This window comes from Rhagoletis pomonella, unplaced genomic scaffold (assembly GCF_013731165.1).
Source record: "Rhagoletis pomonella isolate Grant_MI unplaced genomic scaffold, Rhpom_1.0 Rhpom_scaffold_00007, whole genome shotgun sequence".
In the NCBI taxonomy this organism is placed as follows: domain Eukaryota; kingdom Metazoa; phylum Arthropoda; class Insecta; order Diptera; family Tephritidae; genus Rhagoletis; species Rhagoletis pomonella.
In genome coordinates this window covers 59,967,783-59,991,086 of record NW_023458561.1, presented here as the reverse complement: position 1 = coordinate 59,991,086, position 23,304 = coordinate 59,967,783, and the positions used below count along the sequence as shown (strand labels likewise).

At 36.7% G+C, this 23,304-nt stretch overlaps 3 protein-coding genes across 3 annotated transcripts in view; 2 read left to right on the top strand and 1 right to left on the bottom strand.

Annotated features, from left to right (window-relative positions):
- Positions 1-17,024, bottom strand: part of LOC118743925 (guanine nucleotide exchange factor DBS-like) — a 107,914-nt gene extending 90,890 nt beyond the window's left edge. Inside the window, exon 1 of the mRNA XM_036476685.1 lies at positions 15,615-17,024. Within this exon, the coding sequence (XP_036332578.1) occupies positions 15,615-15,978 (364 nt within the window). The 5' untranslated portion in view covers positions 15,979-17,024. The remainder of the gene's footprint in view (positions 1-15,614) is intronic.
- A 5,205-nt stretch (positions 17,025-22,229) lies between these two features.
- Positions 22,230-23,304, top strand: part of LOC118743208 (mediator of RNA polymerase II transcription subunit 15) — a 29,928-nt gene continuing 28,853 nt past the window's right edge. The window contains 1 exon segment of the mRNA XM_036475765.1: positions 22,230-22,318. Within this exon segment, the coding sequence (XP_036331658.1) occupies positions 22,312-22,318 (7 nt within the window). The 5' untranslated portion in view covers positions 22,230-22,311.
- LOC118743207 overlaps positions 22,236-23,304 on the top strand; it is a 32,754-nt gene continuing 31,685 nt past the window's right edge. The window contains exon 1 of the mRNA XM_036475764.1: positions 22,236-22,318. Coding sequence (XP_036331657.1) covers positions 22,312-22,318 — 7 coding nt within the window. The 5' untranslated portion in view covers positions 22,236-22,311. The remainder of the gene's footprint in view (positions 22,319-23,304) is intronic.

The following is a 23,304-nucleotide window of genomic DNA, read 5'->3' as shown; positions in this document are numbered from 1 at the left end:
GCAAAAATTCTGAGAACTTAGCAGCATTCGCTCTCAAAGAGACAAAATATCCACAGAAGGAACTTGTCCAGTATTTTTAGCTTGAAGACATCTTGGACTCCATTTGTCTTCGTTGCATTATAAAACTCAGCGCCCCGAATCTGCTTAAAGGCTGCTTCGAGGTATGTTTCCTCGTTCACACATACTTTTTCATGCTTTTTACACAAAATTTTCTCCGAAAGCTCACACTTGGCCGCACACATTTTAAAGAGTACATAGAAGTTACAAAAAGTAGAAAAAATAGATGTCGACAACGACAACATACCCTATGAATGTGTATACCTACTTTTTATTTAAAGTCAGTTTCACGCAAGTGATGAGTAAACAAAATTGACTAGTTTTTTTCGTGTCCATTCTTTAGTAGGTATAATAATAATAATAATAATAGATTGGCGCCTCACATATGTTAGTGTCTGGATGAGCTTCTCCTCCGACTTGTGGCGTGCGCCTTGATGTTGTCACACAAAGCGAAGGGACCTACAGTTTTACGAAGACTCCGAACGGCGATTGTATTTTTATGAGAAGCTGTTTTTCATGGCAGAAATACACTCGGAGGTTTGCCATTGCCTACCGAGGGACGACCGCTGTTAAGAAAAAACCTATTTCTATATTTTTATGCGATGTTGCTTTGACCAGGGCTTGAACCCAGGTGCTGATGAGTGAAAGCACGCACTGCTTACCACTACACCACAGCGGCCGTAGCGGACTAGAGCTTTCTAGTCCATTAATTTTTTATTTAATAACGAGCACGTTTGAAGTAGCTAGGACCTAACCTAGATTTTTGGCAATTTTTTTTGTTGATGGTGTCATGAACGGTGTATGCAAGAAAACTCCATATAAAGTAGGTATGTTATAGGGAAAAATATTGTCAAAAATCCGCGGTACTTAAAACTTGCACTTTAAAACTAAAATTTAATGGGCTCACTATGAAGTTTTAAATTTTAATAAATAATGATTGCTCGAACTTTTACAAATCTTTTAAAAAACCTGAAATTTGGCTATGCTCTAAAAAAAATATGTAATGCTTTTATAAAAGAATAATAAACATTAAAAAAGCGTGTAATAAACCAAATAAAATTAGCCGATACTTGTTTAAAAGTCGCGTACCTATTTGGTTGCCCGCCACCGCACAATCATACATGGAGATTTTTAATAAACTACATATTTAAACGAACAAGTATACAGCGTTAAGTGTTATCACTGCTCTCAACTAATGTAGCAAAGCTGAAGATAAACATAATGGAAAAACAGCAGCGATATACCCCCGCCCAGCTGATACTACGCTGTGGCATATGCTGAACTGAGCAGACAGACAAAATCAATAACGAGCCAACCACCCGCAAAAGCAACTATACATAAATACACAAACAATCACACAATCTCCACTTCAACTGATATCCGCCAGTTGACCATCCAGTGTTGCCAGGTTGATTTTTAACCGTCTTGACGATTTGACGATTACGACAAGCAAATTACGATTTTGTCATTGCGTGCAGTTTTTTATTGCCAGTTGTTTTAGTGGCGATTTTTTGATTTTTTTTAACTTTTCCAGATAATTATTGGGTTTTTATCCCTATAACGCAAAAACCTTTAACCCAAATTAAAAGATGTTTATATATGAAATCTAAGGAAAAAAACAAACTTCTTATTTCAGGCCTGTGTTTTGAGTTCTAAGGTTTTTTGGAAAGGATTTCCTTCACCATTTATATGCAATGACTAAAAAAAATTCAATAAAGAGGAAAAGGAAATATGGACATCCACTTTTATGTACCCAAGTACCCCCAACACACAAGGGTTAAAGAAATATTTTTAGCGGGCAATTTTTTTATCATCTTAGTAAATTAGATAATATGTATGTTATTTATCTAAATGCAATTAAACATGTTTCAATTATAGGTAATGTGAATTTTAATAATTCGAAAAAGATTTCTATATTTATTTTCTTCTTATAAGAATCAGTTGCCAAAAGTTTTCCAAACACTTCATTTTAATATTTTGTGTGTTGACGATTTTTCAATACAAAGGACGATTTTCGAGAGCCATTTTGACGATTTCTATGTTCAACAACCTGGCAACACTGTGCTCATCCCACTCCACGCTGCTGAACTGTGCAGCTTCCTAAAGCTCGGAACACTTTGACGACAGCAAGCGACAAGCAGCATCTGTCAAATTTTAAATACACACGTTCTTACGGACACAATTATTTTGACGACAGCACGACATCTTGGCTGCAGGACTGCAATTGTCGACGTCGCCAAATTAAATCTATTTCTAATTTTGCCGGCGACAATGAGTAGATGTAGTGCTGCAAAATTAAATTGTCGCAAAATTCATCACATATTCTTGATTGTTCATGTTTTTCTTATTTACTTAAATAAAAATACACAATTTGTGAAATAAATATACCAAAATGTCAAACTTTAAAACCAGCTGTTTGCTATGTCGCTGAGGTCTTCAAAATGTTTAAGAAGCTGGCTTCAAGGCGACATTTGTCGACAAAATGATGTCGCTGTCGTTACGTCGTGAAGTTGCAGTCGTCAAAGTGTTCCGAGCTTAAATATGCACATATACGACAGCTTGAACTTCACAAATGAGACACGACTATCACTCGCACTAAATATTAAATTCTCAATGGAAAATTGATAAATATTAAAAATAAGGAGGAGGTGGAAAAACAATTTTTATCACACTTTGTCTACTTACGCACTTAAAATTTATGAGTTTATATGCACTCGTATGTATGTATGTATGTCGCCAATACGTTCTATCACCGACACTTGCTTGCTGAGGAATATCTACTAGTTGTGGTTTATTGAATAGGAACTTCCGTTTTCACTTAATTCTTTTGTATTCACACTTAATTCACTTAATTGCCACAAAATGATTTCGTTTTACTACATATTTTTGTAATCAAAAATAACCAAATAACAAAATTTCTTTTAGTAAAAATCTCGGAAAATATGCAGATGTCACAGCCGTGAAATTCACTTTGTGTATGGCATGGCGTTCGTTCGAATCGCAGCAGCAAATAAAATTTTGACATTTAACTTTCTCTCTCTGGTAGTGGTGCATGCGAGTGCGCTCTTGTTATAATTTGCCCTCTTATGTACTCTCTGCTAAAGAATGCAGGCTGAGTTGATGCCGGCATTGAAAATTTGTTTGTTAAATGGAAGAATCCACAGAATTTTTTATGTATGTACGTATGTACATACGCATGTGTGTTTGTACGTTTGTCGGTTTCTGGTTTTTGTATTTACTACGATTAACAGCTGGTCTATCTGACAGATGCATCTATATGTGCATGTCTGTAAATAGCTGCATCTATGTTACGTACAGAAATGTTAATGGCAGAATTGTAATAGATTTTAAGGAAACATTTGATTGAAAACTGTTTAACTTACTTCGGTACGAAGGAGAGGAAAGAAACTTCTTTCATAGCCATTTTCTTCAAGTATTTCGCAAGACTTTGAATACAAACAATTTTGGCTGTTTAAAGAAAAGCAAAACTATATATAAATCAGAGGGACTCGATCGTTATTAAAATATTTCGTACTATTTTGAAATTCGCAAATTTGCCTTTCATTGAATATAAACGAAAAAAATGAAACAAGTACCTTTATCCTTTTCGAAACAATGCATTTTTAATTTTTCCAGCCTTCTGTATCAAAATATGAGTTTTCATAAAAAGTGGATTTATCACTTTTTCACTCTAAGCTAGCGATGTGTATGTTTACTATTTAATAATTGCATGGAACTATGCTGAAATTGATTGTAGGATCCTTCCCTACAATAATTGTGTGATGGAAACTAACACATTCTCATTTATCTTCCTAACACATTTGCAAATTTTGCGTTGGTTAAAAAGAGACCATTAAATAAGGCCATAAGTTAGAGGAAGACGGAAGATCACATGTACACAAATCTTTACATCACGTTTTTCATATTGCTCTTAAAAAGTTGATAGAGATACTTGATTGAGATTGGGGACTTTCGAGTGAATGTAATATTTTATGCAAAACTAAATGGTCATCGGCAAGAATATTTATTGACAGATTATACTAACTTCTTAATCACATGAACAACAAAACCACGCAAAAAATGCGCTGAATGAACCTGGAGAGCCTTCAAAGAGATTTGCAGGTCGATGACAATAAACACAGCTCCAGTGTGGTGGACAGGAACGAGCGACTTGCAATGAAGAAATCTACAAAATTGCCTAATCGCAGCTCTGTCGGTGAAAGATACGCAATACGCTACTAACGATGCAGTTCCACGTGGAATATTAGATAAGAATTGGCTAGACTCGTCTAGAACGCCGAAGCTCGACGACCCGGAAACAGGAAGCCCGCTTTGTCGGACTCACTCTTGAAGATATATGACGATACGTCTGGGGAGTTGAGCACAACTGCTACAACAAAAAGTGTGCTATAATGATTTTTTTCTCGAACAACGAAAGCAAAAGATAGGGGGTCCTGTAGCCGGAAAAATGGTGATGTTTTTTTGTCTCGAACCAAACCGACAAAGTGTTGGTGCCAAATAAGATCAGGGAAGGGTTATTCATTAAAAGGGACTCAAAATAAGACCCCAGCAAAAGCTAGTAGGATCTACATAACCGGAACGACCCAGATTTATATGAGTCCGGTCAAGGACTTTCATTTCAGCAGAGAAACCAATTACTTAATTCCTGGATCATCGGAGAACGAAAAAAGTTTTCGGAATGATAATTAGCTGGCGCTGTTAGCCCATTATGTTTTTCCATAGGTAGGGTTTATGCAAAACAAGGCTTCTGCCCGCCGCAGTGGACGGCTTAGTAAAAATGAATAGCGCATAATTACCAGGAGTCCACTTAGCGTCGCCACAACTCCTTGACTATGTCTAATAAAGCGAATCAGGACGCGATGCAGAAGCTTATTTACCCATTCATATATGCATATGTTCACATCTTAATACATACATACATATATTACTTATCTACATATAAATGTAATTATGTTGCAGTGTTCTTGTTTATGTTGATGCATTCAAGTGTATGATGATGCATCCTTGAATGAGTCATAACTCAGCCGACTCTATACACTCTAAGCTACATAGTCGGATAAAAGGAGGTGCATATGTATACCCATCTAAAACCATAAGCGGCCTCATTCATGAATGGCATTCAAAGCCAGTGAACACAGGTAGGAACAAATAGGTAAAACAAAAAAAATCATAAAGCTTAAGAAAAGCATGACTCATTTACATACATACATATATATATATATATGTACCTAGAGGTAGATTTGCAAGCGCACTTATTATTCCCAGTCAACAGTCAACCACCCAATTTTGTAAACACCAAACACCCACTACATGAAAACCGCGTATCCATTTCCGACAGTTAGTGTGGTGCTACATAGTGCTTTGCCCTTTTCAGTGACGCCACTCAGTCTGCGTTAGCGCGCTATGTAAGAAAAAAAATTACAAAAATAAAAACGCATAAAAGTCTGACTGAAGAAATGTGCCATTGCAACTAAATGCATTGAAGAGAATGTATGTGTAAACAGGAGCTTTTGTATGTATGCATGAATTGGTGCATACTAGGAATCCCGGACTTTTTAAGGTATCGAAAATACCGGGAATCTTGGCAAGTAGTCTCGGGAGTTTCGGGATTTGTAATTTGCACTGATGGCAGTAATAGAAACTCCCATTCTTGACCAGTATTGACTATATTTCTTTTTTATTTAATAATTAATATTTGTTTTTCAATGTCTAGCTCATTATACATATAACACCAAGCGATAGTAAATTTTAAACACAAATATCAATATATTCCCGAAACCATGGGCCAAATATAGTAAAATTGTGTTTTTAGTTTTTCACTCTGACGTCAGTAATTCAAAAATGATTTAAAAAATTCAGAGAAATGTGCTTAAAGAAGAAGTATGGTTATAAAATTAATGAGGAAATCCTGTAGAATTTAAGCAGATTTAAGTTTCTAGTGCAGCAGGGCTGGTAAATATTGAAAATGTCATTTTAAAATTTTATCCTTGAAATTTCGCAATATTTGTTTTTGAAAAAAATTATATGTTAAGGGTTTGTATAAACTCGATAACTTCCTCGAATTTCGTTCTTCTCACTTTGTTAGCTTAAAAATTACCTAAATATTCGTCCTTGTGGATACAAAAAATTTAAATTTTTTAATTCTAAAGAAATTTCCTACTGCATTTGTTACCCATATTTTTATTCTACATTGCATTGCATTTTTTTTAACAATTTTTGGAATTAATCATATCTTTGAAATTACAAAGTCCTTCAAAATAAATCCTGCGGTCAGAGAGAAAAAATAAAAACGTCACTTTAAATAAAAAAGGAGGTTTCAAACCCATTTATTTATTATTTATTTGATGGTAGGAGGCTTCTCAAACAGTATATTTAGAAGCAATTTTTTCAATTCAAGTTGTTGAAAAGTAATGAATATCTAAATCCCGGGACTAGTCCTGGGATCCCGGGATCGGAAAAAGCCGAAAAATTAACATCCCTAGTGCATACATATATGTATATGTAAAGATGCAAATCTGGACCAGCTGGGCCGTGCTTCATTTGATTTTAGCTCATATCAGTTAAATGGTTTTTTGTGTTTATGCATTTGCTCCTGCCGCCAGAACAAACCAAATGTAATGCAAAATGATAAAACTTACAGCTAACTGGGGCACAACGCAAATACAAATGCTCCATTGTGCGGCAAGTGGAGCCATAATGGCTGCAGTCGTACATTGCAATCTCATCGACTGCCAATAGAAGGAACGCTAGGTTTTTATCTTCAAAATTCAAAGTTTTCCAACGCGACTATTAGGCGCATTGTGTTTTCTGTTTTTCCATAGAAGCTTGTAAATATGCACATACAAGAGAATGGATGTTTACAAGCGTTGTATGATTGTGAATAACTACTTATGTAGCTTTTTCATGCAAAATTCCTACACTTCGTTAGCCTTTGAAGTGGCCGCCTACAAAACCTTTAGCTAATTAAATAGTAACGTGTATACTGATCCAGTTGGAGGTATATTTCGCTATTAGTATTGGCAGGCGTTGATTTGCTGGCTATTAATAAATTCATGATTAATGAAGTTATTTACATAATGAAAGTTGATCCCTCTACTCGTACTGTCATTTTGCTATAGTTCATTAAAAACCACACCCAATCGGCGTATAAAAAAGCTTTTAGAGACAGGCGACCGCTTTCAAAAATATTTTGTAGGAATGGTCAAATAAGAGTGGCATACGCATTGGAAATTTTCAATTGTCTCCATCTCGTTTGGTTTCTTTTGGCTATGGCAAAACAGACGGTCGTAATCTTTTAAATACTTCCCTTAATCATTCTTAACAGAGCTTTGGTTTTTATGCGAGCTATAGATATCTCAGTTCTGTCTGGTTATTCTCCACGAACCTATTTCCTCCAACTCTGCTTTCTATTGGAGTGTTATTCCTCCTTTTGATTTCTATCAGTAGGGCCCCCATGTCCAGAGTATTTTGTACCGAGTCGCATCTCGCTTGTCATTCACCAACTTCATTTCCAATTAAGACCATTTTTTTCCAGTGGTCATCGATTAGTTGAAGTCTAATCGATAATCAGAATGGTGTCTAAATCGCCGCCTGCCATTTTGAGAAAATGTGTTCCCACTTTACATGAGGTATTTGAGAATTTATTTTTGTTTTTCAATTAAAACTCCTGCCTATATTCAGTCTTCCATCTTTGACCCCTCAGTAAGAACTATAATTTATCTGCCTCTCATAGGGCTTTCTATTCCGATTCCAATGACAGTGGTTTGTAAATTTCACCTGAGGCTTGTGGTGGGTCCACGTCTTTAGTGAAATACTTTGCGAGGCCAGTACATTTGTATAAAACGAAGGCCTATTTAGAAATGCACTGTGGACGCATGGGTTTCCAATTTGAAAGCACGGATAGCAGCTATGTATATTTTCAGATTAACTGAACGTTCAGTATGTCTCTTAAGCAGGGATTCGTATGCACGAAAGGCGTAAATTCATCACTGATGGTGAGTGTGACTATTTGATTTTATGGGACAGAGGAGCCTGAGTACGGCCTGACTGTCAAAACCATTTCGGAGGTTCGAAAATGAATTTGGAAAGCTGAAGTGCTTCTCTTCGCTCATCGTGCTGCCATTGAAGAGCTTTTGATAAGGATTTAAAAAAAGCTTGTATACTACTACAAAAATAAGTTCTTAGCCCTGATAATTATAGAAATATTTTGGGCATATCGGAAATGAGTTTTCTTCACAGGTTTTCGTTTTGTAAATTTTTTTTTTTTAATATCTCTTTAATATGATATTTCTAAATTTTTACATTTTTAAGTACACAAATCATAGCTATCCTTTTTTTCTCCAATCTGTAAACCTCATACCAAAATTACTTTAAAATACCATTGCACATTTCACCAAATACATTGTCGCATTGTCTCCACTCATCAGCAATTTATTTGCTCTAGTTAATGTTTTAATATTCATTTGGATTTTGTGTCTATAGTACAACCAAAGTCATTTCCAGCATGAATAGCAAAAATAAAAACTAAAAAACCAATTCACTTCGTCTGACATTTATAGGCCAAAAACATTTACGAAATGAAGCGAACATAAATTTGCTGTATTACATACTTCGCTGCCGTTCATTGTTGCTGCCATTTAATTTCCTCGTCCCTTTTACATTCCCCTAGCACATCGGCCATTTTTCATCATCGCATTTAGCTCTTAAAGTTGGCAGTAGCTGCCAAAATTTTCCGCCTGCTGGCATTTTGACTTCACAAGAAAAGCAGAAGCGGCGCGCCGCAATGACTTTGTTTACCCAAAAAAAGATTGCGTGTTCGATGTGCATTTCCGCAATCCTACTTAAGTAGCTATCTACATAAGTATGAGATGGAGTATCTGCAAAACTTAATTCAAAAGTCGCCGCATATTTTTAGAAGCAGTAATTTTTTGTTGTATTTTTTGTATTTTGCTTTCCTTGCTGTTTGATGCCTTCAGTAGATTCGAGGTATCTTCACTTGGCAGTTGGCTGGCTGCCTCTCAGGTGAATGTAGCAAAGTGAATAGCTTGCATGAGGTTTGTGTACGAAATTAATTGCGAAATCTCCACGGCTAATGTATTTAATTTTATACGCTTGGAAGTTTAGGAGCGAACTCATCATTGACGTAGTTCTTGGCATATTATGGGTGCACTTTTTTATGGTTGGATTTTTTCTGCATTTTGCAAATGTGCATAAATTTAGAGATTTACGAAGAGCATTCAGTTATAATTTTGGCTCCGGATTGATGTGTACTCGAAATATAAAGCTTGTTTGACTTTTTATAGCCTACAACCTAAATCTTCAGGTAGGCATGAAAATAATAAGTGCGGCATAAACTTTTCGATTGACTAGCAGGTGCCAGACTATGTATGTATATATGTACCTACACATGTATATCAAAAAATTAATGGCGATTTCATTTCTACAAAAAAAGTTGCCTTCTCGTCGCCCTCTTCTTAGTGTTTATGCGTAGAGGGCACTGAGAAGGCAACATTTTTCGGTTGAAAAGAAAACGCCATAAGATATGGGTCTCAATGAACGATTGGTACGAAAGCGAAGTGTTGTAAACGGGTTGCCACCTGTTTGAAAATTAAATTAAATTAATTTCAATTAATTATCACATTATGGATGTTAATCGAAATAGTTTTGAAAAGGACTAATTCTACATAGTATAGCAATGTTGCCACCTATTTAAAAAATAAAAGTTTTGTATAATTAAGGGAGTTAAATAATTAGAATTTGTATCACAAGATAGGTGTCTAACGAAAGATGTGTAAAAAGGTTGCAGTTCGAAATTTTTTAAGAGCGTTGCCACCTGTCCGAAAAGTCATATTTAATTAAATTGTACACAAGCTAAAGTGTCAAACGCAAAGAGACCTTTGGTTTGAACTTGTAAAATTTACTGAAGTGTTTGAAGAGAGGTGCCACCTGTTAATACTTTAAATGAAATACTATAATATGGAGATCAATCGAAATGGTTTTAAAAAGGCTTTATTTCTAAGCTACATGCAGCAGGGTTGCCATCTGTTTGAAAAATAAAATTTACCTTGAATTATGGGATTATGTACATATGTATCAAAATATGGGTGTCGGACGAAAGATGTTCAAGAAGGTTGCCACCTGTTTAAAAAGTTATGTTAAAACTATATAAAAATTTCAATGAGTTGAAAAGGCTTAATTTGTAAACTTAATCTAGGGCAGTAACCACCTGTTTAAAAATTCAAATTGGGTTTCAGTTCATGGAATAAGTTAATTGGAAATGTACACAAGAAAAATGTTTAAGAAAAGTTTAGTTTGAAAATATTTTTAAGAAGGTTAACAGAAATCTGAAACTATTCTATGAGCTTCATATTAAATACGTTTATGCGTAGGCGAATTCACGAAATCATTTCATGAATTTGAGTAGTAAATGAGTACATAAAAAACAATTCATGAATTCAATTATACACGAAATGGTGTTTTTATGCACCGAGATTCTAATCAAATTTTTGAAATGATTTCTTGAATTGGCCTACGCATAAACATAGTACTTATAAGAGCATATGTTTAGTTTTATTGAAATAAATTACACCTAATCTAGCACGAAGAATTTGCATACACTCAGCGAAGCGTGTTATGGCAATCTAGTACATATCGACCGCTGAGTGGAAGATTAATGGTCGAAGAACGCCCTATTTCGGAATTAGAGTGAGAACGGAGATAGAACATTTTTGAGATAAGGCCTTCTTCAACCAAATTCTAAGATAGGGCGTTTTTCAATGAAATTTTTAGTAGGGCGTTTTCGAACCAGTTGCCGAGATACACAGGTCGATCTTCCACTCAGCCAACGATATTAAGTGTCAAACGCAAGTTTTACTTACTCTACTTCAAGTGATTTCTAAATTTAATTTTTGTACTTTGCAGGTGTGTGATAATGGACAAAACATCAAGTATGCTCGTAAAGAAGCAGATTACTCGTAGATTTTTCATATTTGCTAGTTTCAATACTCAAGGTCGTTTAAGAAATTATAGCCGACGTAAATGCTTTGAAAGCATTGTAAGCACTACAAAGGCAACCAAATGGGGCGATCATATGAAAAGGGAGATAGCAAAAATTATAAAGAGGAAACTATAGAGATTGTGAGTATGTTTGGTATGTACTGCTGTATGTACGAGTATGCTTTAAGAAGGCAACAAACCGAAACGGAAACATTTGGAAAGCTGTTGTAAAATGCTAACGCCGCATGCCACAAAAGACGCCCACAACAAGGGTGGCAAGGGGGAAGTTATGTGGCTACGAGGCCACGTAAATTAGAAGCAGCCAACGACAAGGGGTAGACGAAGCTAAACAAATGAAGCAAAACAAAAGCAGATGGCGAAAGCAGAGATTAAGAAAGAAAAAAAAATGGTAGAAAAAAATTGCACGTGGTGAAAGAAAAGCAAGTGCAACGAGGTAAAACTAGTTACTCATATTTACTTGGACATATGTATGAGTGCATTTATGGATACATATCTATGCGGCATGAGCGCCCATTGAAATGCAGCTGTGATGCCGTCAACATAAGCATACATAAATACTCGTACCAACCCTGCAGAAAAAAATTATCAATTGATCAAAATAACCAACTTGAAGTTAGCTTTTTTGCGGAATTTCGATAAATAACTAACATTTAATTAGCAATGACAAAACTAACTTTAAGTTAGTTGTAAAGTCGCGCAGGAGTCATGCAGACGTTTCTGGGAGTTTGTTTTCTTTGAACTAGCTTCTATTTAAATATTCTCATACAAAAATCACTTTGAATACACTTTCTTGCTGCACTTCGCAGATGCTTTTTCGCATTCAGGACAAATAAAATAATGGTCGAAATTTTATATATATTATCATTTTGATGTTATGTCTGATGGAATTCAAATATGTGCACAAAAAACCTATAAAAAATAAGCAAAATAAAGTAAATAAAAAAATTTAAAAAATCTTTTTTATTTAGATTTGATATCCAAAAGTAGTTAACTACAAGTTGGTTGACATCTAATGCAGAGGAAACCAATACTCACTATATTGCGGCCATCGCCCATCAAAAGTAGTTTGTTACGGCCAAAGGAAATAGTTAATAAATAGTTACCACTACTCGATTGCTGGTTAATTAACAATTAGCTGCAAACTAGTTCCATTTCCTGCAGGGAACACACTCAAACTGAAGCTTTTAACGCTTTTTTGGTTACTCAGAATACACTTTGCTACATACACACGCAAAAATAAAAAGTAGCTCCCTAGAATTTATGCGCGTTTGAAAGATGATTTGCATTTAGTACCAAAATGCACGTACAAGCAAGTGCTGTAATTGCAATCATAAAAACAACAATAAAACTAGAATACGAGCGCAGTGAGTTGGCAGTTAGTGTAGCGCAGCACTAAAGCGTGCAATGAATGCAACGAGCAAGTGAAGCGCACAAAATGCGAGCGTCTGATTTTTTTGGTTTAATTGCATTGCCAGAAAAAGCACTCATACGCCCTGTCGCCCACCCACCCAGAGACACGCACTACCTACGCCCACACACACGCCAAGCAAAGCAAATAAACCATGTCAACTAGGGGGGGACAAAGAAAAAAAGAAGAAAATAAAGCGACTTTTTTACATATCTACACACATGTCTAAGCTATGTATTCAATATGTACCTATGTATGTATGTATATTCAGTGCCATTTCGCCTTCAACAAGAGTCAAGCACCTTTCTGTTTGCTGGCCTGCAAACAAACCACTGCTAAATGTTCTTAATTATAGCCACTAAAGGCCAATAACACGTTGTCAATGGCTCGCCTGCGCTCCTTCGTAGCAACATACCATCCTACCAACCTTCTTCCACACCCACTTTGTAATTCAACTATCCTCTTTCCAGTTACTGCCACTCCTTTGGTAGGAGTTTGTTTTTTTTTGCTTCCTTTCTCCCTTGCTTAATTTCTTCGTTTGCATGTCTCCAAGTTTGCCATAGCCTCTGAAAACTTTTTCTCAAACTCAAAGAAATAAAATCAATACTGAAAAGCCACCCACAATTTGTAATGGCTGGTCGCAACTCGCGCGCCTTGCTCAGCGCAGCTCAGCAGTCATTTAAGACGTTCGAATGTCAGCTGCTACGCTGCGTTTGGCGTCTTGTTGACGGTCTCGAATGACATACAAAAAAACAGAGCGAAATGTGAAAAGTAATAATAAAAGGCAACACCAAAAGAATGCAGCAGTATTTTAAGCTGACAGTGCGACTTTAGCGATTAACGAAGACAATCGTCTCCAAGCTGTTTCCGCTATCCTTTGAGCTTATTATACACCTTGTGAGCTGTGGTTATGTCGATGCCCAGTAGGGAATTGAGCTTGGGAGATGTTAGTGGCTAAGCGAGTGGACAGATTTTTTTTGCTGAGTTCAATCAATTCGAAAGACTATGCACTTCTTATTAAATGAAGTAGTTAGGCTAATGTGACTCATGGGGGCTAAGATAAAAAGGTTTGGAATATTATAGAATGTCTTTGCTTTGCAAATGGCTTGGTCGACAGTTAGAAAAACCCTGCGGCTGTACGCGCTAAAATTTCACTCTTCAAAACTGAGAGATAAATTCAGCAATGCTTATGCCAGTGAAACGAACTAGATTTGAGTCGTTTTAGGAAATTTGTGATATCTCAAGCTGCTAGACCGAAAGCGCCATTAAATCAAGAACCATAACATCCACTCTAGAATAGAAGAGTCGGTTTCTTGGCAATGAAAGGTGGTCCAAATTTGGCAGCAATCTACTTTCTTTTATGTTCCATCGTTGTAGGCGAACTAAGCTGCGCTCATACGTTTGCCTGCTTTTATGAACAGCCAATTTGTTCCTCAATATGAATGTCAAAGTCATAAAGTCTTGTTGTCAATATTGGGTTAGTTGAAGAGCTGAAGGTGACACCAGGCATTTAAAAATTACGTAGGGTAATACGAGTTTAAAAGAGTTAAATTCCTTATGGGTAATCTGTGCTTTGAACTAAGGATGTTGCGAATGTGGAATTTTAGATATGCGCGGATGCAAATGCGGATGGGAATATCTAACAGCTAACATCCGTGGATGCGGATGCGAATGCGAATATTCGCAACAACCCTACTTTGAACATATGCAAGTTCTTGTGCAGAAGGATTAAGTTGCTTATGCGAGAAGACTTTTTAGGTTCCCTTGCCAGATGAATGAAAGCTATCCACACAGCTCAAGCAGCTTAAGAAAATGTTATTGTAGGTTTGTTACCTACACAAGTGTGCCCCTATAGGAATGTGGTCTGTGTAAAGCGGCCCCATTGCCATTAGTATTTTCCTCTTCCTAGAAGTGAGAAGTACTGAAATGCTAGCTTAATAGTCCATGGATATTCAGATTGGAATTGAGGTTGACGCTAAGATTGACACTGGGATAAGATTAAGATTGGGATAAGATTAAGATTGGGATTAAGATTAATATTAAGACTAAGATTAAGACTAAGCTTAAGATTTGGATTAAGACTAAAACTAAGATCAAGGTAAGGACTAAGATTAAGATAAAAATTAAAGCTAAAATTAGATTAAAATTAAGATTTAGATTAAAATTAAAATTACGATTTAGACTAAGATAAATATTAAGTTTAAAATTAAGTTTTAGATTAAGATTTCGATGGAGGTTCAGATTGAGTTTGAGGCTAAGATTGAGATTGAGGTTAATATTAAGATTACGATTAAGATTAAGACTAAGATTAACATTAGGATTTAGATTAACTTTAAGACTGGGACTATGATTAAGATTAAGGCGAGGATCCAGACAACTTGTAAAGATTGTTATTGAGATTCGGATTAAGATTGAGATGGATATTGAGATTGAGATTGAGATTGAGATTGAGCTTGAGATTGAGATTGACTTTGAGAATAAGAGTAAGATAATTTTTATTTATTGTGCACAAAATAAACAATTTTTACTTCAGTCGCGCCTGCTATCCACATACAACTTTTTCCTTAAAACGCGCCAGGAATGTCTTATTTCAATGCACTTATTAATAACATTTTATTGTATTCCCTTAGGAATTGCTTGTAGAGCAACTAGTCTTCCTTGAAGCCAGAAGCAGTGATCATCCGTGGAGTACCCTCCGAATTCTCGTAACGAAGGCATAGACACATTGCCCATCGATAACTAGTAGAACCAAGAAGGCCTTGAGTGAGAGCAAGAGTGCCCATTTCGAAGTACTTGAAGCCGGAAAGGCAAGGAGGCCCCAACGAAATTTTTTTGATAAAGTATATAAAAGCCACTGTGGTGACATGTCGAGCTGCTTGGATTTGTTAGAAAATATTCCAGTTCACAAAGATTAAGCGTTTACGTCAGTATGTAGCGCTGCAGTAACACGAAGGTATACTTTCTATGTACATACATACATTAGCGAATTGAATTAAATTAGATACACTAACAACATTTGAAGCCTAAGCCACACAATTTTTTCTACAATCAAATGCAATTAGTGGTATACAGCACTAGTGCCAAACATATATAAATATACACACATACTAACCTGATAAATCGGATATATCCAAACAACTGGAACGACTTTTTGTGCGTTGCAAGAGTGGATGTTGTAATGGCTGATGTTGCGGTTGATGTAGCGGCGATTGATTGACAGCACTGCCATTTGCAGTGACACCACTAAAAATGCTACTACAGAGTCCATCAGCGCCGCCACCGCCGCCACCACCACCGTTACCGCCGCCTAAACCTAGACCAGCAGCTAGACCACTGGACGCATTGCTGCCACCACTGGCTGAGCCCGAACCACTGCCACACCAATCGGCCTCCATTGCCTTTGAGGCGCTGCGCTTGAAATGTTCCAGGAAATTATCAATTTGCTTTTCAATTGAGTTCGACGGCGAGTTTTCCATAATTGCTGTTGCTGTTGCACATAATCGATGTCGGCGAATTAAAGCTTAGGATTGAGGTAAAAGCGTTTATTTGCTCTTTTTTGATGTAAACTTTGTAGACTAAAAATTTCTTAACATGCGGACATTTAACTGATGGATGAGGGGCACTCCAATTGAAGTGCTGTGCTGTGTAACTATGTCACCAATGCTGCTTTTGCTACAGTTGAAGGTCAATTAACTTCCACTGTGTGAACTTTTCGCGAGTGTGCGAACGGCGCATAATGGACGCCTTGTTGTTGGCGTGCAGTTGTCGTGCTTAGAGAGGGGCCAAGGGGTGGTGGCGGTGGTGGTGGTGGGTGTGTGCCACGTTTAGCTTTGACTGCGCTCACTGTGGGGTAGGGGCGCGCTGTTGTTGCTGTTGCTGCAACTTGGCCACTCACGACGAGACCTTGAGTTGAATATTTGCACTGGGTGTATACTATTTTTGCGTTATGTGCTTTGAACAAATCGCATTTTCACTTATTTAAATTTGATTTTGTGACCATTTTAGCAAAGTAGATTTAGTACCAAGCTTTTTTAAAATAAAAAATTTTAATTTCACATTCCTTTACTTCATCACTCAGGTAAATCATTTCGCAGCCTAAAATTTTTCACACACTCATTTTCGCACTCTTATTTGCCATGCAAAATCAATTATTTACTGGGCGCTAAGCTCCTTTATATGCTATTTAAATCATTAACTTAAACACTTTTCATAAAATTTTCAACACATTTTTCTTAATTGCGCCCCTTTTATTCGTGTGAACTTAACCCTCGCCAAAGACACTCACACACTCACACATACATTCGCTTATATTAAACGCCACCTTAACACACGCACAAACACGTTTGCTTCAGCTTAGGCCTTGATAGTAAGTAATACATATACATATCCTTTGGCCACTTTTAGGCGCGAGCACTCGTTTTACTGTTTTCACTGCGCAAATTCCTCATTTGATTTTCTCGTTTCTCAAGGCTCAACCGTTTGTGAGCAAAGCTAGCGACGAACTAAAGTTACTGAGCGCTGAACAAACGAATATTCGCCGTTGAGTACGGACGTATTGCAACGACCCGCTGCACACGCAACTGGCGATGAAGGCAGCTAGTTTTTCGCACCCACCGCTGCTGTCGCCCCAGTTCTTCCCATTGCTGTTGTTGCTTTATTGTTGTGCTGGAAAATTATACTGCGCTGCTCTGGTGCCGTGCTTATGCGGAACCGGCAACGAAGCTCCAAAGTAGAGGTGGGTAACTCAACTCAGAGTTGAGTTATTGAGTTGATTCCTATAAGTGAATCGGTAACTCAGACTCCCTGTCCAAAAAAAATGTAACTCAGTAACTCAGTTGATGCCGTAGGGCTCACATGAATCAATTGAATCATAGTGGCTCATATTTGTCCATATAACTCTCTCGCTAGGCGAATTTATACAAGGTGGTGGCAAGAATACAACAACAACAACCACATATATTTTGTATTGCGGGTGTTATGTCAAATCTCACAAATTCTTATAATTTCGTTTTTTTTTTAGTTTTTCTCGAAATATGTATGTATGTAAGATATATAAAGATGTGCATATCAAATCAATTGCCTTTCCAACCATATCCACATTTTGAAATTCGGTACAATAGGTTTCGAAATATAAGCTTTTGAAAATATTGATAATTCCACCTTTACCCTCCCCCTAGCACCGCCCTATTAATTTGCACACAAAAAAAATTACACCTTTCAAATCAGTAGAAAGGAGCTGACCACGCCCACTTTAAAGTTTTGTTTTATCTCAACGGCCGCTATACCGCATCTATGCCTCAAAACGAGTCTACGATACGAATGAGTGTAACATACAAAGAGTCAAATGAGTTAGTTGAATGAGCTGACTCCTTAAAGTAAGTTGGAGTCATTGAGTCAACTCCTATAAATTTGCTGAGTTACCCACCCTTACTCCAAAGCTACACGTGACTGTGGCGCTGGTGGCTGTTGTTGACGGCGACGCACAGTGTAACGTCCCCATATTGTGGGTGGCCAAAAGTAGAAGGGGTGGTCGCAGATCAATTAAAAATTTCGCACAGAGGTGTATAGTAGGAAAAATTTTAAATTTGAGCAAAATTTGATGAAGAACACGCCTACCTTCTATAAAACTGGAAATTAAAAAAATTCGTTTTATATACATAATTTAGTCCGACTTATATTTGTGAAAGATTCTTTAACATATATGAAAATGTTTAAGGTTGGTCTACTGCCACGCCCACCTGCCAAAGTTGAGATTTTGTATTGCAGGTTGTATTACAAAAATATGGCTGCGAATCAAAGAGTTGCCGCTAGTTGCAGCGGAAATAAATTAATTTATTTCAATCGTGCATACTTACTTCCCTCTAACAGGAAATGTACTTTTATTGTTTGGAACTTTATGCTTATATTTGAAATAACAACGGGGAAAAGCTATGAACTTCAGGCGTATAAAGTATGTATACAGTAGTTTAAGCATAATAATTAAAAATGACAGCACCCCGCCAACCCATTAGAAATTCTTAATTCTTAATTCAGTAACAAATTTTATACAAATACCGTATGTCAAAAACGAAAAAAGTGCAAATCAAAATTTTGGTAAAAATATTTACATTCTGTCTGATTATACTCGAGTATCTAAGGTCGATTGGCATTCAATTTTTTCCGAATTCGTTAATTTTTATTATTTTTGGTCGCACTCGTTACACTGTGCAATGTCGACTTGAGAGAATCGCATTTTTTCGCCGATTTGCGGTTTGCTTCTCTGTGTTGATTTAGTTTTATTTCGGTTCATTTGTACTTTTCTTTTCTCAAGTGGTTTTGTGCGTGTTGTTATTGTTGCTCCCATTGATGTGGGTGGCTGTTGTATGGTCATGCGCATTGGCTTTGGTGGTCCGCAGCGAAAATAATCAGCTGTGCGGCGAAGTGAATTTAAATTTGTAATAGATTTTCTTTTATAGGTTGAGAAATTATTCATTGCAACCACTTAGGAATATTATGCTGATGTTCAGCCGGGCCCAGATTAATAATTAGCCCAGTCTCGAACGGGATTCTCCGGGTACCTGGCGACCTCCGACTCCATCTAGCCTTACCAGTGCAAATGACAAACGACACTCGTGGTACAAAAATATGAGTTAATTTTCTAATATAAAAAAATTATGAAAATTATGAGGACGACGCTCCAAAAAAACCTACAGCGGTGGCTCCGACTAGTGTTACAGCCGCGGACAGGGCATTGGTCAGACCGACATTGACAGGATATAGAGCAGGGCTGGTCCTGGTATGAGTAATGCGGCGGGCAGGTTGGAAGCGGAGGCCTGGGCAGACCGGCCTCCAATCATTTCATGGCTTGAGCTGCGGCGTCAGCTCGACCTAAGGGAACCAGACCCCAAAATATCCCCTGACACCTGCTTTAATGTTAAACCCGCGAGCTGCTACTGACATACCCAGCAGTTCAAGACAGGTTGCTACCACATGTCCGCCCCTCGGCTAAGCATATCCGCAACTCCAAGCAGTCTTACTACAATAGGAATGCGGCTACTAGGGTCCTGGATAGGTGTGGGGACCTGCCAGTAGAGCAGCTGACGGAGGAATGGGATAGGTTTTTAGAACGGGTGAAGGGAATAGTATCCATCCAGCTTGGGCAAACCGCTAGGCACTGCTCTCGACATATGCTGAAGAAGATGAAATTACGAAATACGATTGGCAAATAATCCAGGGATTTTCGGGATTTGTAATTTGAACTTGACCAGTATTGGCTATATATGTTTTATTATTTAATAATTAATATTTTTTATAAATGTCTAGCTCCTGCGATAGTAAATTTTACACATAAAAATCAATATATTCGCGAAACCATGGGCCGAATATTGCATACTTTTGTTTTTAGATTTTCACTTTGACGTCAGTAACTCAAAAATGATTTAAGCATTTCAGTGAAATGTGCTTAGAAAAGAAGTATGGGTACAAAATTAAAGAGGAAATTCTGTAGAATTTAATCAGATTAAATTTTTGATGCATATTGAAAATGTCCTTTTTTTATCCTTGAAATTTCAAATTATTTGTTTCGAATTTCGTCCTTCTAACGTTATCAGCTTAAAAAAATACCTAGTGGTACTCGTGAATCTAAATTTTTTTATTTTTTTAAACTCTAAAGAAATTTCTTTTCATTTGTTACCCATATGTTTATTCTACTTTGTATTGATTTTTTAATTAATTTTTGGAATTAATCACACCATTGAAATTACAAAGTCCTTTAAAATATATCCTGATGTCAGAGAGAAAAAATAAAAACGCCACTTTAAATAAAAAAGTGGGTTTCAAACCCATTTATTTATTATTTATTTTATGGTAGGAGAGGTTGAAGCAATTTTATCGATTTAAGTTGTTGAAAATGAATGAATATCTAAATCATCCCGGCTCGAACCTACCAACCCCCACTAACTTCCAAGGGTACTATAAATAGTACCCTGAAATGCTAGCTTAATAATACGACCCCCTAAATTTCATTCTGGCTACGTCCATGGTTGGAGTGCCAAATAAGATAAAGGATGGGTTTCGAGGTAGGGCATACCTGCCCATTAGTCAACATTTTTAAGTTCTAGTAGTAGTATCTACACATTTATGACTTTAGGTCTAATATGTCTAATATTACTAAAATAAAAAGCATCAAAATTTATAAACTGTTCACACCAGGTTTAGTATCCCAACCCCAGCGAAAAATCAACTTTTCTATGATAAATTTTGAAACGTTTTTTGTAGTGAAGGAGTTTGATGATGGTTGTTCGATGACGAATGAATGTTTGCGTGATACGGTTGATTTTTGAGATTTTTTTGGTGGCGGATTTTTGTACTTTTTTCCCTATTAGCATGCATTTCGAATGAAATAGAATGCGAGAGACCGTTAGCTAAAAAATTTCACAAAATTAACGCCAGTTTTTGTAAAGTGGACTTGTTATATATAAAAACAAACCGCAAAAGCAGTCTCCAAAAAAAGAAAAACAATTCTAAAAAATCAACGCTTTTTTTAGCCGGTTGAAACTTGCACTTCATTTGACTCAAATTGAATGCGCTACAAAACTGAATACTCGAAAAATTTCTATAAATTCTGAATAAAAGATTGGAAATTTGTATGACATTTTTTTTTAATTTTTGTTAACTTTATATAAAATGTGAAACTTTAATTTATATGGTTTAGAATGGTATATATTTGCATCAAAAACTAATGCAAAAAAATTTTCAATGAAAATAGTAATTTTGAATATTTTATTATAATAAGATGTACACTTTCATTTATCGCCCAGTGTATATACATTTCTTATTGTAAAAATAAATAATTTTTTTTCGACATCCTGCTTCTTAAATCTCTTTTACTATATACCGCGCTAGTCTTCTCTTTGTAGTCTCTTAAATTAGCGTCGCTCTCGTGTGCGCCACTAAAGTCAAATACTCTTTACTTTTAACGCTGATTAAGAAATGTTTTAGTTGAGTGCTAAAATGAGTACTTGTCTGCCGCTTGAACATCATTATCAACATCAACATCATCATCAACAACTAATTTCGCTCACTACATTCTCCCCAAACTCCAATACACTCGTGATGAGGACCCCGGCGCACTGATCCAATCACAACCAGCGCCAACAACGCACCGTATGTGGGCGAACACAGTGAGTGGTAAATACAAAAATACAAAATACAAAATAAGCCCCCCCACCGCAGTAGTGTTCGTAGCAGCAATAAAAGTAGCAAATGCAAAATCAACAGAAATATCCAAATAAGCAGCAACAAAATTGATGCGCTTTAAGAATTCGAGTCGATTTCGATAGAAAGCGACGCACCAATACATACATAAAAGTATGTATAACTATATGTGAAACAAAATAAAAGTGAACATTAAAAGACGACGAAAAAAATAAAAGACCAAATAATAATACGCTCTAAAAGGGGAGGTCGACTCATAGCTGACGGGCTATACGCGCTTTGCTGCAGTTGAACGGCACACCACGGAATCAGTTTCTCGCCGCTCGTGTACGGAACAGCAACGTTGTCTCTCTAAGCAAAAAGGAAAGCGCCACAAGTTGAAACGCCTGAAAAGAGACTGAGTAGAACGGGTCTCATAAAGACAGGCAGACAGATCAGTCAGTCAGTCAGTTGGGCAAAAGCAGGCCACCCTAAAACACAGTGAATTATCAAGAATCGACAAAAAAAAAATTAGTGCTGAATAAAAGTGAAAATTTGTGCATTATTGAGAAGAAATATTTAAATAAAAAAATATTTTTTTCTATTTTTAAAACAACAACTACAGTTAATACAAAATGAGCAGTAAGTTCGAGCAAAAGACGTTAAGCAAAAAAATAAAAATTAAAAAATAAACGCCCGCACGTTTCAAGCTTCAAATTAATAATTTACAATCAGCTGCAATAAATACAATAACTACAAGAATAAGCGGCAAGCAAGAAAATGAAAATGAAGAAAGTTAAAAAGCGAATATGTAATCGCAAAACTGATATGAAAAATATGCAAAAAAAAAAACAAGAAATAAATAACAGTTAAATAAACAAATACGTTTGCTGAGCGAAGCGAAATTTAGTTAGCAATAATTAAATAAGAGTAAAAATTTTTTTAAAAGAAAAAAATAACACTGAATATAGCAATAATCAAGCTGCTGTTGTGGCTTTTGGGCTCCACACGCGCTCGCAGTTGCGCTTGCCTAACAAGTTCCGAATTGCAGTTGCAGTCCGTCCACACGCCCGTAAAAATGCTGAAGCGTTCCTTATCAGCCATTCATCGGTCGGTGTGCCCGCAGACTACTTAATTTTTTTTTTTTTGTATTATTTTATTATATATTTTTAGGTTTAACTCTTTGATAATTTTTTAATTTTTTTAAGTGAAACATTTTGTGTGAAAAACATTCGCGTGTACCCCAACCTGCGTACTACCACCGCACATACCCATCCCGGCGCTACTACCCAGTGAAGGAAGACCTACGGCGCGCGACTTTACACCTTGGCATTTGCTTGATTAAGCCGTAAAACCGCCGAACCGCTGCTTAATTGATTCATCAAGTGCGATCTACGACTTTTAAACTTTAATCTGCTTGCTTTTTTTATTCACTCTACCGCCCCCTTCATTGCCAATTCCTATCTGCCACATTTGCCTACCTTCGCCTGGCAAACGTCTAAGCAACGCATTTTTACTTGGTCTTGGTTGTTTCCCTGCGCGCGACCTTTAGTGACCTTCAGCGTTTTGCCGCCTGCATGGCGAAGCGCAAAATACCACAATCCCCTCTCTCCTGCTCTCCGCGCCAT